Source organism: Podarcis raffonei, chromosome 13, assembly GCF_027172205.1.
Source record: "Podarcis raffonei isolate rPodRaf1 chromosome 13, rPodRaf1.pri, whole genome shotgun sequence".
NCBI lineage: Eukaryota > Metazoa > Chordata > Lepidosauria > Squamata > Lacertidae > Podarcis > Podarcis raffonei.
The window spans coordinates 24049877-24073752 of NC_070614.1; the positions used below are offsets into that span (position 1 = coordinate 24049877).

Below are 23876 nucleotides of genomic sequence, written 5' to 3' on the forward strand. Positions count from 1 at the left end.
GAAAAGCAAGCACATCTGCCTGCTGGCACTAAGAAACTATGTGCCGTGATTATGCTCGATAAGCAAATGCATGGGCTGATGTCAGGTTTCAAACCGTATTCCTTTCCTCATTTGTCACAAGCAAGCAGGAAGGGCGGTAGCTCAGCGGCCGTAGAGCACCAGCTCAGCGTGCCTTGGCTCCCAGGTTAAACCCTTGGCCTCTCCAGATCAGGCTGGGAAAAATTCCCATCTTAACTCCAGAGAGTTGCAGCCTGCCAGTGTGGACAATATTGAGCTGGAATGGAGAAAATATAAGGCCTCACTGAGAGTATGTTCCTCCTGTTGCCATTTTGCTGCCCCTGCCTACCTCTTTTATTTGTGGCATCTTTTATGAAAGCCCCTGATTAAATTGTCAAATTAGACATGTACACATGTCCCTATTTTCTGGGCAAGATTCGTGGTTTCCTGTTATGAGACCGGAAATTCCATGTATCTGGAAATCTTCCTTCCTTCCTTACCCGTATAAACAGCATTTAAGCCATTATGGGCAAATTAGACAATTGGCTTTTTGACAGAAGCCGGCACCAAACCTATTAGTGCTCCCTACAATCTCATATTAGTCCTTTAAAATGGGCAGTCGGCCACATTTGTTGTGTATGACTCAGTTGGAACCGTGCTTGTTTCGTAAGTGCAGGATTTGGGTGCTGTGTGAAGAATCCGGTAGTTTTTTCACCTGAGAAGCCGCTAGTCCTTAGCACTGAGAAAACAGCCTTGATAATCTGGGCATTGCCTGCTAAGATTGCAAAAGCTGGAGCGTGAGGCTGAGCGGGACTTCCAGCAGGGAAAACCTTGATGAGATATTTCCTTTGGATTGTTAAGGAAGGTTGTTTAAGGTCAGAAACCAGCTCCTCCCTCCCCCTCCCCTCAAAATATTTGCCGAAGAAATAAGTGCTTTGTCTACAATGAATGGGTGGGCATGACTTGTTAGCTGATAAAAGAATTTCTGGCTTATTCATCATCTGCCTTTTAGCCAGTGAATGGAGGAAAGAAATTTCAATACATTTGTATTTTGCCAAGCACTCGGTATAGGTGTCTTGTTAAGTTTCTGACATACTGATTGAAGTGTAAGGTAACTTACAATTAAGTCTACAAAAGCTAATATTCATTGTTAGAAAAGCTTTCTTTTTCCTCTTCCTATTATAGAAAACATGCCATAACCAATAAGAGTCTGTAGGTGAAAAAAAAATGGCCCCTATAGATTAATCAGGTAAAGCTTTAGTTGATAAATCTGCTAATGAAACCGATGGATCAGGCTTTCAGGGCTAACATATTTCTCATATGCTCCAAATATGTGATGTCATGGTTAGAGTGTTGGACAAGGACCAGGGAAACTCAGGTACCAATTATTTGGTAATAATAAGATAAGCACTGCTGGATTCGGCCAAAGCCCATCTAGTCCAACATTCTGTTCTTACAGTGGACAACCAGATGCTTATCCTTGTGGGGAAGCTATAAGCCATTGATGGCCTTCTCCTCTATGAAATTGTCTAATCTTCTTTCGAAACCTTCCATGTTGGTGGCCATCATGACTTCTGGAGGGAGCGAACTCCATAGTTTAACTGTGTGTTGTGTGATGAAGTTCTTTATTTTGTCTGTCCTAAATTTTCATTGGATGTGTCCCCCGGAGAGGGAGAAATTTCTCGCTATCCACTTTTCCAAACCACACAAGTTGAAGTTCAGTCTAGGTGACCCCAGGCACATCGCTTAGGAGGAGAAACTGGGAAGGCTCTTGGAAGGATGGATGGGATATGTTTGCGCATAGGCAAGTCTCGTTGTTTTCAGTGAACTTACTCCAGGTATTTGTGTCCAAGGTTGCAGCCTAAATATCCCCATTTATCAGGGCCAGACGCAGCTTTCTGGTTTTTGTTCCAGATAAATTGCAGCCCCATGCTTTGCCTTTTGGGATGCCTTGTTGCAATGTTGTTCACATGAGATGCCAGACTCTGAGACATCGTCCATCAATGCTCAGCTATCGCCCTGGGGTTTTGACAGCTTAAATATCTGGGAGTAGTATAGCAACAGTGCTGTATACATCTTGCCCTTAGTCATGTTAATGAATATGCATGAACATGTAAAGGCGGGAGCTGCCAGGCTTCAAACTTGAAGGGTATATTTTATTTCTCAGTCCTGAGGCTTACCACCCAGAATCAGGCGGAAAATAGAGATTCGGGGTAGACAGCATGACATACCATTAGAAGTAAGAGGCAGCGTACCCAAAGCACCTGTTCAGTCCAGGAGGGGTTTTTTTAAGTACCAGGACTGAGCTTTTACACATAAATCCGCTCCTAGCTTTCTGCTAACCTTTCTTCATTTCAGTAGCCTAATTTAGATTTTTTAAAAAGCATTGTTGTTGCTGCTGCTGTATTGTTAAATAATTAGACCCAGAAATCCTTGCTGACCTTATTGCAAATCATGTAGGGATCTCCCAGCAGACCTGAATTTGCCCTCTGCCCATTCCTGCATCCATCCATCCAGGTAGATAGATTTCATCCTCACCTTTCCTCCAATGAGCTCAAGGCGATGCACACGGTTCTTTCCACCCTGTTTTATCCTCGCAACAACCCTGTGAGGCAGGTCAGGCTGAGAGATGATGACTCACCCAGTGAGCTTCATGACTGAGTAAGGGATTTGAGCACAAGTCTCTCAAGTTCTGGTCCAACATTCTAACCCCGGGCAGGCAACCTGTGGCCCTGCAAATGTTGTTGAACTACATTTCCCATCACCCCTGACCATTCGCTATGCTGCCTGCGGCTGAGGAGATCAAGGAGGAAAGGGAGCACATGTTCCCTTTTTCCTGTTCTAGTATTTCTTTAAAGGAACATATATCCCTCCTCTTAAAACCAGCACAGGACAGGCTGTGGCAGAATAAACGGAAACAGCAGACTGGCCTTCAGCGATTTGTAATGATGGTGGTGGCAGAACCTTGAGCAGTGATCCTTGTTATGAGCAAGGGGAATTACAAGTATGTCCCTGTTTCCATTTGTGAAACATGGGAGGGTATGATGATTTGCAGACAGGATCGTTGTCACTTAACCGAAGTCAGAGATGGAGTGTCCAGGAATACTGAACTACCTACGGGCACTGTTTTGAGTTGGTGAAAAGAGAAGCTTATTGTCAGGTCTGTCTCAGAGCAGGGGCAAGCGGTTGGTCCTCAGTTGCATTATTCAGGGCAAGACAGTCCTCTGCATTGCTACTCCATCACACTACCTCCTCTCCAATACGTTTACAGTGGTACCTTGGTGCTCAAACTTAATCTGTTCCAGAATTCCGTTCCAAAACCAAAGCATTCCAAAACCAAGGTGTACTTTCCCATAGAAAATGGATTAATCCGTTCCAGACTTTTAAAAACAACCCCTAAAACAGCAATTTAACATGAATTTCTCTATCTAATGAGACCATCGATCCATAAAATGAAAGCAATAAAGAATGTACTGCAGTCACACAATCAATCAATCAGTAGCTGTACTGGATTCTTCCACACAGTCACAAAAACAAAACAAAGAGCTGCAAAAAACAAAAACGCAAAATAAATCGCAAAAACAGACAGACCTCAGTGTGGCACTTAAAACGGAAGCGTAACAATCAAAACGGAGCGCGCTCGGCTTCCAAAAAATGTTTGCAAACCGGAACACCTACTTCCGGTTTGCAGTGTTTGGGTTCCAAGTTGTTTGAGTACCAAGGCGTTTGAGAACCAAGGCACCACTGTATTGTTTTCATTTATTGCGCTCTTCAAACTCGTATGCTTGGGCTACAATCCTAGGCATACGTACCAGGGTGTAAGTCCCACTGAACACAGTGGATCTTACTTTATTTTTTATTTTATTTAATATATTTACTGTATTGGCCCGAATATAAGATGCACCCGAATATAAGCCACACCTTTAAAATGTAGTGGGGAAAGGAAAAAAATCTTCTGGGCTGCTTTGTCGGGGGGGGGGGGGAGGCTACGACACTTTGCCAGCGGCCTTTCCCCCTTTCCCCTTCTCTCAGCCGGCGTAGGGGAGGCTTGGGAGCCACAGTTGGGATGGGCGCTATTGTACCGCACCCGCAACAGCCCTCGTGGTGGCATCCTGGGCTGGAGGGGGGCACTGTCCATTCTGGCCTTGGAAGACAAGGCAGGGCTACGGACCTAGGATAGCTTTTTCAGCAGTGATATTGTAGGGTTGTGAATATAAGCCGCACTTTAACTTTTCACGGTCGGAATTTGGGGGGAAAGTGTGGCTTATATTCAAGCCAATATGGTACATACTACTTTATTCTTTGCGTTTCGGCAGTGTACATAAAAAAACAATCCACAGAACATGGGGCAATAACAGAATTAAAATGTATCATAAAACCCAAGCACTACCTTAAAATGCTTGATGAAAGTTTTAGCGATGCACCTAAAGTTCAGCAAGGAGGGTGTCTGTCTAAGCTCAAGGTGGGAAGGAGTTCCACAAGCCTGGGCCCACTACACTCAATGCATACAGACATAGTGTCTGTAACTGTAAAGTTCATCCATAAAGGTAAAGGTAAAGGGACCCCTGACCATTAGGTCCAGTGGTGGCCGACTCTGAGGTTGCAGTGCTCATCTCGCTTTATTGGCTGAGGGAGCCGGCATACATGTGGCCAGCATGACTAAGCCACTTCTGGCGAACCAGAGCAGCGGACGGAAACACCATTTACCTTCCCGCTGGAGCGGTACCTATTTATCTACTTGCACTTTGATGTGCTTTCGAACTGCTAGGTTGGCAGGAGCTGGGACCGAACAACGGGAGCTCATCCCGTCGCGGGGATTCGAACCACCGACCTTCTGATTGGCAAGTCCTAGGCTCTGTGGTTTAACCCACAATGCCACCCGCGTCCCACTAAAAAAAAAGTTTATACTAAAAAAGTTCATCCATAGATAGTCTTTAATTTCTGCAGTGGTATAGCACTATGATTTGCAACGCTGCACTGGTGCATTTGATCCTATGAGCTTTCTAAAAGAAATAAAACAACTCTGCAGAGCACATTGTGAGAACATTTATAAGTGGGTCCTTCTGTATTCAGTTTAATGTACTGCCAATTTGAAGCTGTCTCTTGATGCTGAGTGCTTACGGTGCCTATCTCTTAAATGGGACAAAAATGGATCCACTTCGCTGCTCCCATATTAACAGGTGAGCAGGATATCACACAGATGTCCACCAGGTTGAAAAAGAGTTCTCTGTGGTTCAGAAGACCACCTAACAAACCTATTACTTTGTTTGGAAAACTGGAGGGAAAAGCTAAGGTGTTCAATTAATTTGAACTTTAGGAACACGGTTAAGCATGCTTCATAGGACTGAAGCATTTGTGGCAAAGGAAGGAGAAAGAGAGGCCCTGGGCTTTAGAAATATCAGCGCCATGGATCTTAAAGGAAATTCTGCCTGAGTGAGGAGCCAGCTTCTTAAGTTCTCTGGCACTAGTTCTGTGTATGTAGATGAATAATGAGATGCTCAGTTCTCTGCCCTAGTAACCAAAAAGGTACAGTCGCTGGAGGATTGCTTCCATGTAGCATTCTTAGTTTCAGTAAACAGAGAGGGAGGTGGGAAAAGATAGGAAGTCTGTCAGTTCCAGAATCTAATTATGTCAGTCTTCAGTTCTCCACATTGCCGCATCAATTTAGGAATAATTTTTAAAAGTCTTCATGAACATTCATCAGCATTTTGGTGCAAATTTCTCACCATATACACATTTTTGTATGCCATTTTGCTGAAGCTACACATTTTTGCAAAGCAATTTCCCCCAGATATAATGCATTCTTGTATGCTTGCTTTCACTATTATATGCATTTTTATGCATACTTTACCCCAGTTTTTGTACACATTACATGGCTGGAGACCTGTACTGCAAAAATGGGAGAAGTGTGACTTTCGAAGGTTTGCTGCATTTCAGTTTGTATACTGTCTTAGAAAGAGCAAATTAGGTAGGTTTGCCTTTAAATGTGAATCAAATCAAGTTTCCTCACCCCCCCCCATCCATAGTGGTGCCACTTGCAAAACGTTATTTGACTTATTTGGCTTTATTTCAACATGATGCTAAGGCGCATCCTGTGCAATCATTCTGCATTGTCAGAAATTGCATTCTAATCTCTGCAGCCATGGTGTGAGTCAAGCAAATGTGCTTATATTGAGTGAATTTGGCTACAGTATTTTGCTTTGCTTCAGGAAAGGGCCAAAGTACTCAGCAGGACATTGAGCCCTTCATCGTGACTGCTGGGAATACTCGCTTAATTTAAGCCAGAGCGTAATTTAGGGAGGGCAGCCAGGGACAGACCCACAAACACACTCTCTCACATGTTTCAGATCACGTGGACCAATATCTCTTGGCCAGCTTTGCTGGTTCTGCACTCTGAATGACTATTCATATAAACAGCGAAGCGTACTTGTGCTCTAAGTATGCATGCCAATTACCAAAGTCACAAACCCTTCTTCTGAAAAAGAAATGAAAGAGTAAATCTCTGGCAGCAGTGCTATAATTATTATGGGGAATAAAAAGAGTCACCGCATCACATGTTCTTAAAATAAACAGCCTTTTTTGTGGTAACTTACAGTGCAATTCTGTAAGCGTCTGATCATAAGTAAGCCCATCTGAATCCATTTGGACTTACTCCCATGCAAAGTATGTATAGGATTGCACCCTTAGTCTTAAATATATCCAAAAGAGGAGCTTTCAAGCTTGTGGACAAACTCTCTTTCTCTGCCTCCCTCTCTCTCCTACTAATACTTACATGAAATAGTTCTCCTGAATGTCAGTGCTAATCTCTGGGTGACTTGAAGCTGTACTCAAAGAGAAAAGACCGATTGGGCATGCACAGAGTGTTTTCTTCTCCCCGTTGTGTAACTGCAGCTGGTGCCATTCAGTATTTATCCAGTCACCTGAAGATTAGCTTTCAGAACGGAAACCAAGATGCCCAGACTGCCCTGAACATCTCTCATGTTACATAAAGCTGTAAATTCCACAAAGACCTTTTGTTTTTGATAAGCAAAGTTTTAAAATAGCAATGCAAATATATTGCTATTAGATAGATGATAGATAGATAGATAGATAGATAGATAGATGATAGATAGATGATAGATATTCATTTGCAATGTTGATGTATTTTTATCAATTGCATTTTCCCTCATTTATAAGTTCGTATGCTTTCTTTCCTGCCCCTCTCCTTTGTTCTTTTCCTTGCCTTCGTAACATATTCCTTTCATCTCTTCCTTGAAACAGGAAGGAATATAAACAGGAAGGGATTTTAATACAATTTCTCAGCGGCGCTGGATTATTCTTGCCTCTCCTGCTAAAGTGGGACCGAAGACCGTTTCATCTGCCAGAGCTCTTATATATATAGCTCTCTGTTTTCCATACTTGTCTGGACTCCTGGGCTCTTTTTGGGGAGTTGCCCTTTCCCTCCTGATTTCAATACGTCATCTTATTTATTTATTTTTAAAACCCACAACAACCTTCTTTTGGCTCAAGTTAAGTTTTGAGCCATAGATAGAGGCATGGAAGAAACCTGTACATTTACATCTGGCCTGGGTTGTTGCAGGCTGCTGTCCAACAACACCAGGCCTGCCAAAGTGTTGCAAATCACAAGGAGAGAGTGATTTATGCTCTAGCCCCCAGCCCCCTTTCCTCACTGCCTTGTTTGCTGAATTACACCAAAAAATCCATCTAGATAGACCTGCATTCTGTGACCAACTTTTGGGAAGCTCAAAGGTATGGAGCATAGCTCCAAGTTTCTCCCCTTCGTGTTTTGTTTCCAGCGTCTAGTATTCAGAGTTTATAGATTTCATTTTAAACCCTTCCTGCTGCTCAAACTCAAGATACTGTTCCCACCACAGGATTCTGTGTAGCAGTTCCAAAGAACACAATAAAACAGTTCTCATAACCTCTAGCTCTAGGGTGGGGAAACTTACTCAGCCTGGGGGCCACATTCCACCATAGGCAGCCTTACGAGGGCCAATGGTGGGCGGAGCAATAATAATAATAATAATAATAATAATAATAATAATAATAATAATTTATTATTTATACCCCACCCATCTGGCTGAGTTTCCCCAGCCACTCTGGGTGGCTCCCAATCAAGTGTTAAAAACAGTACAGCATTAAATATTAAAAACTTCCCTGAACAGGGCTGCCTTCAGATGTCTTTTAAGATAGGATAGCTGCTTATTTCCTTCACATCTGAAGGGAGGGTGTTCCACAGGGTGGGCGCCACTGCCAAGAAGGCCCTCTGTCTGGTTCCCTGTAACCTCACTTCTCGCAATGAGGGAACCGCCAGAAGGCCCTCAGCGCTGGATTTCAGTGTCCAGGTTGAACGATGGGGGTGGAGACGCTCCTTCAGGTATACAGGGCTATAACACATACCTTTGCACAGCAGGCTGCATTACACACACACACACACACACACACACACACACACACCTCCCCACCCTCCATCCTGCAGAGCAAGAAGCAGTGAGAAGAGGTGGAGGGTGGTGGTGGTGGGAGCCTTCTTCGTGTTGGTGCCCTGCCTCTGGAATTCCCTCCCCAGGAAGGCTTGCTTGGCGCCAACAGCGTTGTACTTTCAGAATGAGACCAGGGTGTTCCTTTATTCTCCTGGCATTTTGACTTTTTGGGGGTGGGTGGGTGAGAGGGGTGAGCTGCTGCTGCAGCAGCTTTGCGTGTTTTCATTTGGATTGTATTTTCTGTATTGCGCTTTTAGTTTTGTAAGATCTCATGGCAAACTGCCTTGAAAGCGTGCCTGAATGCTCATGTTTATAGAGAGTTTGCAACCCATGTTTATTGGTAGGAATGATGTCTTTGGCTTGTCTGCTTCGGGAACCACAACGCCTTACAGTTCAATCCTAGGCATGTCCATGCAGTAGGAATTACACACAAACTTCCAGGTACATGTGTGTAGCAGCCTTCCCCAACCTGGTGCCCTCCAGTTGTTTTGGGCTACAGGTGATTCCCAACTACCTCTCTATTGAGCACACATCCTGATTTTTCTACAGGGAGATTAGATGACATTGACTATTTATTGAGCATTCATTTCGATGTGTTTGCGGGAAGGTTGGAGCAAGCGTTACTCCACACTTTCCAACGCATTTCCACTGTCAGTCGAAAACTTTGCTCTCTTGGGGAAGCAGGTTTGTTATGTGATATTTCGCAAGCAACTCTGATTTATAGAATTTTAGGGTTGAAAGGGACCGCAAAGGATCCTCTGGTCCAGCCCCCTGCAATGCAGGAATCTGCACAATCTGAATTTGCTGGCCTGTTATTGAATCCTGCATAAAAGCAGTAATAATCTGGAAGCACCCTACAAATGTGGCCCGTGGTCAGGGATGATAGGTGCTGTAGGACCCAGCCCTGCTTGGTCCCAAGTCTTGAGGCAGTGTAACACATTCATTGTGCCACCCTACGCCTGCCTCCTCAGAAGTAAGCCTTACCAAAATCAGGAAAGGGTGCACAGAATTGGAGACTGAAGTATTCTTCCACATTTCTAAGCAAATCCTTGGCACCTCCCATTTAGCCGTACCTGGAGATGCCATTGCTTGAACAAATGATCTACCCCTAAGCTACAGCCCTCCCTGCCTGGTCAAGGGTCGTCATGTTTCCAGGTAGGGCTTCAAGGAGATAACTAGCAAATTCCTTCCTAACCAAAAAATACTTCTAAAACAGGGTTTCCCAAACTTGGGTCTCCAGTTGTTTTGGGACTACAGTTCCCATCATCCCTGACCACTGACCTTGCTATCTAGGGATGCTGGAAGTTGTAGTCCAGAAAACTTGGAGCGACCCAAGTTTGGGAAACTGTGTTCTAAAACCCGTTGTCAAAATTGTTTCTCAACGGTTAAGTTCAGTAAATTAAAGCTGAGTGGGAGCAGCTGCTTTTAAGTTCGGATACTTTTATCCATGAGCACCTTCTTCAAATGAATACTTTTCCTTAAGTTACCTCTTACCTTTTAAGCACTGTGCCAGGTTCAAAGAGTTTCCCCCCACAGGATCACTTAACTGACAGAAACGTCCCTAAAAGCAGCAGATTTTATTCTTCAGATGGAAGGTCTTAAAACTTAGGCAGGCAAATCAATGCTCTCAATGGGGCAGTGTACTGCTAACCCTACCTTGCTACAGCTATAGAGCTAAAATCTAAAGTCTGGTTGTAGGACCTTAGAGCTGAGCTGCCTTTTTAAGATGAAGGTTGTCAACAAACCGAGGACTCGCTGAGGGGTAGAATTTATATGATTCTTTTTTGAGGGGAAGGGGACACTGCTTTGAACTAGCAAGCTCAGGTCTGCTCTCAATTTGCCGTAATTGACAATAACTTTTTGGATACACTACTCATAACAAAGGAAAGGGCAGGCAACTACGTACTTTGTGGAGCTTAGCTTTGCAGAGTGCTCCTTCCAAAACAGGGAGAGTTGGCAGATTTGCAGCCTGCACAACTTATGAACCCACCAAGCTGAATGGAGCCACTAGCTCAAGTTGTGGCCTGCCAACTGCTTGAAAGCCTCCTGTTTTGTGGTGTGGGCAGGCCACAAAAAACCAGAAGTTTTATTGAGCTGTCTTCTGTGACTGGCTGGATGTGTTTGGCTCAGTGCATCACAAGTTGTGCAGGCATACAGCATGAGATTTGAGAAGTCCAGCCGAGCCTCTAAGAGACTGAAGAAGGGGGGAGGGTTGTGTTGGAGGGGACCAGCCCAGATTTGCAGCTGGAATAGGAGCTTCTAAACATACACACAGTACATACCCGCACATTTCACTCTTTGTATTTTCCTCTTCCCTCACAGCGTGCTATGGAATTGTTCAGGTTCCCACTGGACCGTGGTTTTGTCGAAAATGTGAATCCCAAGAAAGAGCCGCCAGGGTGGTGAGTATGTCAGAAGAATTGCCCAGCATCCTGTTACCGACAGTGCTCAGCCCGGTGTGTCTGTGAAGCTCACAGAAACAGAACATAAAGGCAGCAGCCTGCTTAGGTTGTCATCTGGAATGTTGAGGTAGATTGCCTCTGAAGGTGGAGGCTGAGGCCAGTGAGCACTAGGCAACTAAATGGTTAGCACTGGTGCCTACATAATTTGCCAGTTTCTCCACACCTATGCAGACCTGGTTCTAGGGTCACTACCTGAGGTGGGCACAGAAGTAGCACTCCCTGTCTGTATTTATTTATTTTTTACCTCATGTGACCCCCTGTATTGCAGGAGCACCTATATTTCACTCTCTAGCTCTATACATTGAGTGGCTATTATTGTAAAAAACAACAACGACTTTATATGTGCTAGGGGGTGTTTAAAATTTCAGCGGTGCCCTGTGTGAGACCAAAATTCAGGGCCCCTCCCACCTCTCACCTTCCATTCTGCTTATTTCACTACATCATAGCTGTGTTTTTAAAAGGGGACAAATAGTCTTTCCTTTTTTTCCTTTGGTCATTTAATTTTGCACATCCCCAATAATGTCGCTCCCACCCTTAGAGTTGCCAACTTTTTCCATTGGCTTTTGCTCTTGTGGCTTTGATCTGCATACATGAGTAGGCAGCATGTAAATGCATCTCTCCATGCTGTGAAAAGCTTCAATTTCCCCAAATGAAATGGATATTAAAGGCACAGGAGTAGCACAGGATTTTTTTAAAAATTGGGTGGCAGCTGTATTCACTGTCATAGGAGGCTGAGCAGACCTAGCAGAGACTGGTTCATTAGGGCAAATGGGGGAGGGGCTGCCCCACCAGCTTCATTCTCTCCTCAGCCTGCCCCCTGCTTGCCTGCCTTACAACCAGCCCCCCCCCGGGGGGGGTGGCACTACCTGTCAGCTTAATTCTCCTTAATCTTAGTGTTGTCCTCTTAGGGAGGAGAGCAGGGAAGATGGTGGCTTTACCTGACCAGAGCGCTGGATCCATCTGCTGTTTAGGGTCCCTACACACTATCCCAGGCATAGGCAAACTCCGGCCATCCAGATGTTTGGGACTACAACTCCCATCACCCCTGACCACTGGTCCTGTTAGCTAGGGATGATGGGGATTGTAGTCCCAAACATCTGGAGGGCCGGGGGTTGCCTATGCCTGCTCTACCCCATCAGTTTTGGTGGGCAGCCACTGCTGCCTAAGCCATTGACCACGCTGGCAGGGGATGATGGGAGTTTTAGTCTATTCCAGGCATCCCCAAACTCGGCCCTCAACTCCCATCATCCATATGGCCTACAACTCCCATCATCCATAGCTAAGAGGACCAATGGTCAGGGGTGATGGGAATTGTAGTCCCAAAACATATGGAGGGCTGAGTTTGGGGATGCCTGGTCTATTCACACCTGGGGACCTAAGGTTGAAGGACACTGGGGTCAGAAGACACCAAAGTCAGGAAGCTAGATAAGAACTTTATTGTCTCCCTTAAAGAAAAACAGAACAGCCCACAAGGGCAACCAACCCAGTTACAAATCAAGGTTATTTGGGTTCCAGTTCTCCAAATCCTTATAACACCAAGAAGGGATAGTTTAGTCGATAGAGCAGGAGGCTCTTAATCTCAGGGTTGTGGCTTCGTGCCCCAAACTGGGCAAAAGATCCCTGCATTGCAAGGGGGTTGGAGTAGATGACCCTCGTGGTCCCTTCCAACTCTATGATTCTTTGATAAGAAACACCTGACTCCACCTGGCTACAACTAAGTCCAGTGCCACCTAGTGACTAAACTATATAACGACACTGTGCACCCTGAAATGGCAACCTCAGCGGCCACATAGAATCATAGAATCATAGAGTTGGAAGAGACCACAAGGGCCGAGTCCAACCCCCTGCCAAGCAGGAAACACCATCAGAGCACTCCTGACGTATGGTTGTCAAGCCTCTGCTTAAAGACCTCCAAAGAAGGAGACTCCACCACACTCCTTGGCAGCAAATTCCACTGTCAAACAGCTCTTACTGTCAGGAAGTTCTTCCTAATGTTTAGGTGGAATCGTCTTTCCTGCAGTTTGGATCCATTACTCCGTGTCCGCTTCTCTGGAGCAGCAGAAAACAACCTTTCTCCCTCCTCTATGTGACATCCTTTTATATATTTGAACATGGCTATCATATCACCCCTTAACCTCCTTTTCTCCAGGCTAAACATGCCACCTTGAAGTTTGATGCCCTCTGCTAGGAATTTGAGATGCTGTTTCCCCCCAAGCCTGTCAGAAAGGCTCCCAATGGGAAAACCCCCTGAATGGGAGCAAATGTCAGTTGGGTTTTCTCCAGGTTGATGTTTGCTCTTATTTAGCGCCAGAGAGTGGGTCTTCCAGGGGAAAGCAGTGGGGCAAAACTGCTCAGACTCCTTTCTCAAAAACACAGTGTAAGTGAAATAATTCCCCGCAGACTCGTGTTTTCTAGACACGAGACAAGCAGCAGTGTGGATGAGATGAGGCCTGAGCTATTGTGGCAGAGCGGGCATAACTGCTGCTTCTGTTTGGAAGGGTGAAAATAAGACTGCTCTGTTTGTTATACTTGCTGGGGCGACTACCCATTCCCCCAGTTCAGCGGAGCCTTGCGAGGTACAGCAACTGAGCTTGGAAGGAACAGATGCACACAGACAAGGCATCCTGTGGCTCAGATTTCTTCTGAGTAAATAAAAATTACTTCCATCTGCTGCTTGTCACATGACTAAGTAACGTGATCCACACACCATTGTTGATGAGATTTTGTTTTTTGGGATCAAGCATTAGTTAAATGATAAGGTGCCCTGGAGGGATTTTGATTAAACATACATTGGGTGGAGGAACAGAGTGTGTGGCTCAGGTAATCCTAATGCAAGGGCAATCTGATGTCCTCTTGAGAGCCTGTTCCTGCAGTTGTGTGAGGTCTTTTTTTTTTTTGCTTCATTAACCTATGTAGCTCTTATTGGGTGCCTCAGACGTACTGCATTCCATTCATGGGTAGGCAAACTAAGTCCCAGGGGCAGGATTCAGCCCAATCGCCTTCTAAATCCAGCCCGCGGACAGTCCAGGAATCACCATGTTTTTACATGAGTAGAATGTGCGCTTTTATTTAAAATGCATTTCTGGGTTATTTGTGGGGCCTGCCTGGTGTTTTTACATGAGTAGAATGTGTGCTTTTATTTAAAATGCATCTCTGGGTTATTTGTGGGGCATAGGAATTTTTTCATTCCCACCCCATATAGTCCGGCCCCCCACAAGGTCTGAGGGACAGTGGACTGGCCCCCTGCTGAAAAAGTTTGCTGACCCCTGGCCTAGCTTATGGAGAGAGTTTTTAACAGTGTTTGCACATGCTAGATCTGATGTATATAGATTTGTGTAAAAAAGCTGACATTATGTGTAATCACTTCCGATGTTCTTGCAAAGCTTGATTCATTATCAAAGTGCTCTCTCACTCTCTCTGTGTGTGTATACTTAAAAACAAAAAAACCCAGAGAAGCTTTCATGTCTTTGAGTGAGTACAGAAGTACATAATTTAAGCACCAAGCCTTTTGTACAAGTTCACTAACCACATGTTCTTTTTAGATGTATCATATTCTTTCCTAGACTGAGGTTGCGGGAAATCAGTTCTGTGTGTTTGCAGCGCTGTGTTGAATGGCTGGAAATGGGTGGTGTCAATATTCCTTGCCCCTCAAAGCAATTTTTCAACATTTAAAAAAGGGATTCTGCTTGCCCACTGCTTTTAAAGAGGGGGATTGAATATAATGTCATTTAGGGACGTTGGTAGCGCTGTGGTCTAAACCACTGAGCCTCTTGGGCTTGCTGATTGGAAGGTTGGTGGTTCGAATCCATGCAACGGGGTGAGCTCCCATTGCTCTGCCCCAGCTCCTGCCAACCTAGCAGTTTGAAAGCATGCCAGTGCAAGTACATAAATAGGTACTGCTGTGGCAGGAAGGTAAATGTCATTTCCATGCGCTCTGGTTTCTGTCATGGTCTTCCATTGCGCCAGAAGTGGTTTAGTCATGCTGGCCACATGACCTGGAAAGCTGTCTGTGGACAAACACCGGCTCCCTTGGCCTGAAAGCGAAGTGAGCACTGCAACCCCATAGTTGCCTTTGGCTGGACTTAACCATCCAGGGGTCCTTTACCCTTTTACCTTTGCCTGTTTAATAAATGGCACAGTTGGGACTCTTGTCTAAAACCATGGCTATAAAACAAAGTTCAAGACCCATTATTATTATTATTATTATTATTTTCATTTCTATACCACTTTATATTTTTAAGGGAAAAATCTCAAAGTGGTTTATAACACATTTAAACATCAAATAAATAAAACAACCCTGAATAAGCATTACTGAAGAAAATGTCAAATATAAAGCATACCTTCAAAGCAACATAACTAACAAGAAACTAAAATATTACCTTAAAGATTTCAAAAGAAAACATTATAAAGGTCAACTACAAAATGCACATTTAACACAGCAAAGTTAACAACCATAAAAATTACCTAAAACAGTTCAAAAGAAAACATTACTAAAGGAAGTAAATATAAAGTGCACATTTAAAGCAGCATAATTAACAAGAGAATAAGATGTTATCATAAGCACAGAACATATCTGCTGCTACTGTTGCTGCCTATTGTGGTTCATGGCAAGTGGTAGCTGTGGAAGCTAAGGTTTGATGACCTGAGTCTGCACTAAGACAGCCAAAATGGTCCCACCCTCCCAGGCCAGGTGGGAAAAGGTATGCAAGGCAGGGAGCAGGTCTTCCAGGATTCACAGCCAAGCTGGTCAGCACTGTGGGTGAATCAGAATTAAAAGACCTTCAGCATAGTCCAATGCATATTTATTCATACATCTCTCCTGAATCATTTGGACTATCTCCTCAGTACGTATGATGGGATATGCAGTTAGGCCCCTTAAATTTAACTTCTGAGTAGACATACACAAGATAGAAAGTTTTTGCATTTAGATCAGGAACCTGTAGTTTTTGGACTACAACTCCCATCCGCCCTATCCATCATCCATGCAGGCTGTGACTTATGGATGCTGGAACCCAACAACATATAGATGGCCACAGGTTCTGCATCGCTGATGAAGAAAATCCTGGGTTCAGTCCCCAGAATATTGAGATTGGGCCAGAGAAAATTCCTGTCTGAATATTCAATATAGACTATAGTGGTCTGACTCAGTAAAAGGGAATTTCTTGTCTGGCACTTAAAAAATTTTAATACGGCAGCCAGACTTCCTGAAGCATGGCAGAAACAGCAAAATGGTACTGAATTGCCATTCAGTTTGCTGGCCAATACATTTGTCAAATGCTTTGTGAAAGCAGGAGAAAGCCAGGCTTGAGCTTTAGGAGAGAAAAATAGTGAACCATGATTTGCATGTGTTCCTGTACACACCCTTGTGTGCCCTTTTATAATCTGACACTTAGCATACTTCCATACAACAATACTAGGGTTGCCATTTCAGAAAGTGATGATGATGATGATGATGATGATGATTTTGCCAAAGTTGTAAAAATGTACGTTTCTGAGCTTTTTAAAAGTAAAATCACCAGAAATGGCACTGCCCACATGGGTTGTCATACGTCTGGATTTTCCCGGACATTTTGCCAATTTCCAGCTAGACACAGCTTCTGACAGCAGTATTCCGAGTATGTCTGGGAAATTGCAGACGTATGACAACCCTAGATACATACATCTCTTTATGTTGATTTTCAATTTTCAATTTTTCAATTTTTAAGGTGCTGGATTACTTTGATTTGGGTCAATTCTGTGTGGATTCTTTGTGTGGAAAGTAATGTTTTTAAAAACAAGCACATCATTCTCAACTGATATAAGGTCCTGGGATTCTGGAATTCTGTACTTTGGTACCCATTCCCAGCTTTTTAAAGTAAGAAGTTACACCTGGCCACCTTTGAAGGTGAGAGCATTGGAGATGTAAGCTGAACTTGTGAAGATCTGTTTCCACAAAGATTTCTGCAGGTTTTGCCAGGGAAGGGGTGGGTTGCAGACAGTACAGGTAGTGCTAGCCCCACAGCTGCTTGGATATAACCCCCCCCAAAAAAAAAAATCCTAGAGGCACAGCAAGTCCCCAGCCATAATCTGGTTATGGACACACAAATGAATACATATTCATTTCTTCCAGAGCTATGTGTTGGAAATAGTTTCTGGGGCCAAGCAGTAATTCAAACTGAACCCGAAGCTCAATTTGTGCTAGGGCTCAGTCTTACCAGCACCTGTATTCCTGGCCAATGTAATATATAGAGCTGTTAATACATGCATGAATGCCTCTGGGCATGTGCAGAGTGCTTGCCCCTGCATAACCGCAGCTGGATCCCAAATGTCTGAGACTAAACAGCTTCCAAATGTCCAGATGGGCCGAGTCCCAGCTGCTCCTCATTTTAGGAATGACACACTCATTCTCATTCTTCCTTGCATTCCCAAAGCCCCCTCGGGGATGCTGTGCTCCATTAGATGAAGGAAGTGCTAAAGCTCTGTTTGCTTTGTAAAGGAATTGTCTGGCTGGCCCTTTGAGACGGACTGGCTGGAGGGCAACTCGTGGGAAAGGGAGGGAGGGAAGTGGGGGGGGGAGGGAATCATGTGAAGGCTTTAACAGTCATGTTACAGCAAGGATATTAAAGCCTTCCAAGGGGTGGGTGGGCCGGCTGGCTGGCAGAGCTGTTTAACCCTTCCTGCTAATGATCAGAGCTTTGCTAATAGTGTGGTGGGAGAGGCGCTTTGATCCAAAAGGGATGGAGGGACCTTTTCAAGTGCAAATTTCCCAATGTTAAGGCCCCCTGCCTGCTCTTCTTCTGTCTCTCTGAGTTCCAAGTGCATCCTTTGCAGTAGCAGGCCTGAATCCCTAGACCTCCATCCCTCAAAAGGCAGCCCACCAAAGATCTTTCTGAGACACTTGCCTCTTCCTCCCCACCCCCATCACCGTTACTTTCCTCCGCTGCTTGCAGTGGCTGGTGGCAATTCCCCTCCCCTGTCCAAACCAGCTTGTGTGGGGTAGTTTTTTTGGGTGTGGGTGTGTGATACTACCCCTTCATGGATCACTGCCTTGCCGTGGCGAAGGGGCTTGAATAACTCAGAGAAGTTATGAACTATGCCAAACAGGGCACCCAAGATGAACAGGTCATAGTGGCGAGTTTTGACCAAACGTGATCCACCTGGAGGAGGAACCGGCAAGCCACTCCAGTATCCCTGCCAAGAAAACTCCATGGACAAAGACAGCAGGCATATAAAAGTTATGACGCTGGAAGATGAGCCCCTCAAGTCGGAAGGCGTCCAACATGCTACTGAGGAGGAGCGGAGGACAAGTACAAGTAGATTCAGGGCTGATGAAGCGTGAAGCTGAGGCTCCAATACTTTGGCCACCTCATGAGAAGAGAAGACTCCCTGGAAAAGACCCTGATGTTGGGAAAGGAGAAGGGGACGACAAGGAGAAGGGGACGACAGAGGACGAGATGGTTGGATAGTGTTCTCGAAGCTACCAGCATGAGTTTGACCAAACTGTGGGAGGCAGTGGAAGACAGGAGTGCCTGGTGTTCTCTGGTCCATGGGGTCACAAAGAGTTGGACACGACTAAACGACTAAACAACAACAAAGTGTGATACTATGCATATGTTCGCATGTGCAATTTCAGAAGGACACCTTGCAATCAGGATCAAGTCCAAAGCATAGGGGAGAGCCCCCCAGGAGTAATAGCTCAATGAGCCCTGCCCCACATTTTAACTTGAGCAACCACCTTTAATGCAGGCTATTTCCCATCCATGTCGCTTCTGCACATGTTCAACCGTAAACCTGCTTTGCTACGGTTTAAAAAAAATAATGTATGAAGATTCTCATATAAATGCATATTTAAAGACATATTTTAAATGTGTTTTCTCATGTTTTGATACTTTTTTTGGACCAAGAGTTGTACCAGAACATTCAGGAAGTGAGAAAGCTTTGAACATCTCTAAGGATTGTATGAAATGTATGTTTGTATGCTTGTATATTCGTAATATGTGTGTATTAATGCTGAATTATTTTAATAATAAAAACTTTTCAAATTAAAAAAAAAGAGAAAGCGACAGGATCCACACAATAGTCCAGGAGATATGGATCATGTTAAGCTTGCACTGGAAAAGATAAAATTCATTCCCTAGTTGTGTTAGAAAGCGTTCCGTGTTGTTACATTATAGAATAGAAGGTCAGCAACTGGTGGCCTTATGTTCCAAATCTGCCCTGCTAAGGTTCGATTTTTTTCTAACTCCCCAGTTGCCAGTCAAGAGAGGTTTGTGTTGAGAACAGCAGCTGTGGCAGCAGGATTTGCCAGTAGTCCAGTTCAGTGGGATAGTGTGGAGCAGGAGCTATCTCTCTGGCAAAACTAGATGTTCTAGAACCATAGAAACGAAAGGGAACCAAAGTCCGACCTCACCCACCTTATCCCAAAGTTCACATACCACATGCAGAGATTTAGCCTTTGCAACATAGGCCGCAGCATATGCTGCATCAGCATATCGCATGTGGGCCCATTGCCATAATCTCAAATGATTTCTGACTTTTTTAAGATTAAAAATCATGCCAAGGGTAAGAGCAGCCTGACCCAATCCATCGCCCACTCTTCCTTTTTTTCCTTTTGCATCATGTTTGTTACGTTATGTGCCTGTGGGCAGGGGCATTTTTGGGGAAAAAATATGTGTACAGTGCTTACAAAACTGGAGATGGTTTATACGACTTCATTACTGTTGTTGTCAGTTAATGATAAAGTATTCCATTAGTGAAAACCCATTTGCTCAATGATATGACAATAGGAACTTTCAGGAAAAGTTGAGCTGGAGGTGTAAAAAAAAAAAAAAGGCATGGATAATAGTTATTTCATCCAAATTGTTAAAATTCGTTCCACTTGTTCTATAGCTGTCTTAGTGTGTGTGTGTGTTTTCTCAGCACTGCCTGTATTGTTCATCATATTGCCATGGTTGATGCAAGTGAAAATACCTATGTAATGGCCAAAATCAATCAGTCAATCAATCAATCAATCAATCAATCAATCAATCAATCTACAAACAAGAATGCCTTCAGTTCAAATCTAGGCTCTTCCATGATCTCACCAGGTGGCCTTAGACAAGCCATTCTTCCCCCACCCCCAACAACAACTGCAATATGGGAGACAGTCATATTATCTTACCCGACAGGGTTATTGTAAGGGTAACAACGACGTAAACACCATACATTTAAAGCACGCACCTCTGCAGAGAATCCTGGGAACTGTCATTTGTTAGGGGTGCTTGAAATCATAGCTCTGTGACAGGTAAACTTCAGTTCCCAGAATTCTTTTTCTGTGTGTGTGTGCTTTAAATGCATGGTGTGTATGTAGCCTAGTATGTAGACTAATATCTGGAGTGTTTGATACATGTTTAAGTATTATTATTATTATTATTATTTAGAAGTCCTAATCTTTCTCTTTAATTTTCAGAGGTGTGAGCTGTGTCCCCACAAGGATGGAGCGTTGAAACGGACTGATAATGGAGGTGAGCATCCCATTGTAAGGTGGCAGGGACAGCCCAGAATTTATACAGGAACTCAGTTGAAGAGGGCATGCTCATCTACTTTTGGGTAACTTTGGGTTAATGGCTAGTGCATATGTAAGTTCCCTGGTGAAGCTCCAAAACATGGACCTCAAGCAGGTTTCTCCTAGAACAGCCTTTTTCAACCTTGGGTCCCCAGATGTTGTTGAACTACAACTCCCATCACCCCTAGCTAGCAGGACCAGATGATGGGAGCTGTAGTCCAACAACATCTGGAGATCCAAGGTTGAGAAACACTGTCCTAGACTGAGTGCGGGGGCAGAGAGACTGAGGGATAAGGAACCTGGAACTCCCATCATTCCTGACAATTAACCACACTAGTAGTTGGAGGACCACAGGTTCTCCAGCCCTGGTGTGGTGTGGTGTTTCAGTGAATGGGCTGCTAATTTACTGTGACTGAATACATGATAGGCCTTGTGCCATACATGCATTACCCTGCTTGCATGTGTGTTTAAAAACCCTTAGGATCCCAGGAACAAATGCATCCAAGTTTTCAGTGTTGCCTTCCGGTTTAATATGAAGCCGCTGTGCATATAATCCAGGCTTTTAAAAACAGACTCCTCTTCCCCTGTCCCTCATGGAATATCTGCTTTCTCACATAGCAGGACCAGTCAGCCGGTTCATGGTAGCCCTGCAGGCCACAGCCTTTAAGGTTTTCGACCAAAATGCTGACACAAACCAGTCAGGGCTGGCTCCAGGTTACCACGGACCCTAGTGTGGTGTGGGGAGGGAGGCCCTTTTTCAAGGAACTATGGCTGCACGTATCCTGCCTTGGTGCGGTGCCCAGTGAAGTGAAGTGAGAGCCAAGATGGGGATGATAGGCCTCTTCTCAGGCCCAGGCCTCAGTAGGCCCCCAACCCCTTCCAGCCACAAGATGGGGTAGTGATGGCTACCAACTTGGATCGCTTTAAAACAATATTAGACAAATTTATACGGGAGAAAGCTAGCAATGGTTTCTAACCATAATGTTTTTCTTCTGTCTCCAATTGTCGGAGAGTGCTGTTGCGCTCAGCTCCTTCTTGTGAGCTTCCCATAGGCATTTGGCTTGCCACAGTGAGAACATGATGCTGGAATAGCTGGGCCACTTGCCTGATTCAGCAGGGCTATTCTTACGTTCTTAAACATAAGAACATAATTTCTCGCCACAAAATTGCAGCCTTACACACACACACACACACACACACACACACAAACCATAATGGTTATATTAGAGCTACTAGCGAGGGAAAGATGATTAGGGGTGTGTGGGAAAGGAAATGTGGTCATTTAGTAGTCTTGGGAATGCTATGGATGCTGGCCTAATTTTCACTGAGGTGATAAGCCTGTGTCTGGGCTATGCAACTTGTGACCACACATGGGGACTTGCAGGACTGAATGCTCCTTTGTATACCACCAACCACCCTTTTTTATTTTCTACACATAGAAAACTTGCATGTCAGGGAGAGGTTAAGGCCAGAACCCTTCCCTCAGACATAGCTTTCAACATGGAAGGATTTGTTTGTATTTGTATCAAAGGGCATTGCGAGGTTAGCCTTCACCAGGGGTCTGAGGTATACAAGTTTATTTCCACAGTGAAAACTGAGTCTCCTAAAGGTCTCTTCCAGTCTCACCCCACTGCTGCCTCCCACTGGAGACAGAAGCCAATTACTCTGTGTTTGCCTGATTCAAGCCTCTCTGGGCCTTTCCACCTATACCGTTGTTGTCTTGTCCTTCACTTAGGCTGGGCCCATGTCGTCTGCGCTCTGTACATCCCCGAGGTGCAGTTTGCTAATGTTCTCACCATGGAGCCAATCGTCCTCCAGTATGTACCCCACGACCGGTTCAGCAAGGTAAAAGAGGCATGCACGTACAATGCTTTCCCTCAGCATCCCATTTCTGCCTCTTCCACAGACTGTCCTATTTTGATTTCCCCATCTCCTATGCTCTCCTATACTTTTTACATTTATCTGCTGACAAGTTGTTGTCACCCCAAGAACAATAAGATACATTTTTATTATTTTTTTGGCTCTCACAGTATGCTCACCACAGTGTGTAATGCACACTGTCTATGTTGTGCCTCCTATTGTTGCAGACTTGCTACATCTGTGAAGAGCAGGGCAGGGAGAGCAAAGCAGCCTCTGGAGCTTGCATGACTTGCAACCGTCACGGCTGTCGGCAAGCCTTCCATGTCACCTGGTGAGTCCATGATTGTGTCTGTTTAATGGTCACTTCCTCCCTGGTCCGTGTTTCTAAACCCACCAATTTTGTCAAGTCAGTTTTGGATTCATAGTCATGAGATAAGCCTGCATGAGTGAGTTACGATGAGGGACTTCACAGATTCTTTGGTTGCTTCCTGCTGAAACTTTGAACCTTCTCAGTTGCCTTCCTTCCTGCCTTATCTTCCCTCTTCAATCCATTTTAAACATTTTTCACATACTATTTTATGAGAGCCACATGGACATATTGTTGATGTCTTTATGTTTCCCCCCCCTAAAGAAATAGATAATGCACAAAAATAAATACCGGTATGTGTTCCCTCACCCCAGCAATCATAACACTTCAAAGAACTGAGCTTTGGATGTGTCATTTATCCAAAGGTTTGTCAAGATCACCATCCACACATGAACACAAACCATACAGACCAGAAGTAGGGAACCTCAGGCCTGGGGGCCAAATGCGGCCCCCAGCCCTCTCTGTCTGGCCCTTGGGATTTACTTCTCCCCAGGCCACACTTCTCACCATCCCTACTTTATACCCTCCTTGAAGTAGGGGATGTGGCTGCAGAGGCCTAAGGCCTGAGGAGAGTCCCAAGGACCAGATAGAGGGGTTTGGCCCTTGAGCCCGAGGTTCCTCACCCCCAGGGTAGATCATTTATCCTAATGGTTTTATTTGCCCATTCTGAGAAGCTAACAATAGAGCAGGAGAGCAATAAGCTTCTGTGCTGGGTACAGAAAGAGGGGTGAACCTGGCTGCTCTGGTCCCTCGGCCACAATCTGTACTGCCCTGGGCTCGGCTCACACAACCACCTTGTTTCTTCGTTTCAGTGCTCAGATGGCTGGGCTCCTGTGTGAAGAAGAAGTCTTGGAAGTCGACAATGTGAAATACTGTGGCTACTGCAAGTACCACTTCAATAAAATGGTTAGTCCCTTGTCATCATTAAAACCCAAAAGCACAGAGCAGGTGCTAGGATTGAGCAACAACAAAAAATAGATAGTTTTATTCCAAATCCAAAAGCATGGTAAAGAACACACTTTGTTTATAAAATACCCCTGGTACAATCCCTGGCACCTAGAGGATGGAAGATTTGTCAGTCAGTGGTGCTGGGGAAGAATGCTGTATACCGTTCTAAACATACACTGACTTCAGTGTGGAAAGTCACCACCCAAGTAAGCAGCACTGGACTAGCTGGGCCCAGTGGT

General features: G+C 44.7%; 1 protein-coding gene across 5 annotated transcripts in view; it reads left to right on the plus strand.

Moving 5' to 3' along the window:
* The window catches only part of MLLT6 (MLLT6, PHD finger containing), an 87864-nt gene that overhangs the window by 7964 nt on the left and 56024 nt on the right, over positions 1-23876 (plus strand). For all 5 annotated transcript variants that reach the window (XM_053363353.1, XM_053363357.1, XM_053363356.1 and 2 more), the window contains exons 2-6: positions 10800-10879; positions 20367-20421; positions 22198-22307; positions 22550-22653; positions 23502-23595. In XM_053363353.1, coding sequence (XP_053219328.1) covers positions 10800-10879; positions 20367-20421; positions 22198-22307; positions 22550-22653; positions 23502-23595 — 443 coding nt within the window. The remainder of the gene's footprint in view (positions 1-10799; positions 10880-20366; positions 20422-22197; positions 22308-22549; positions 22654-23501; positions 23596-23876) is intronic.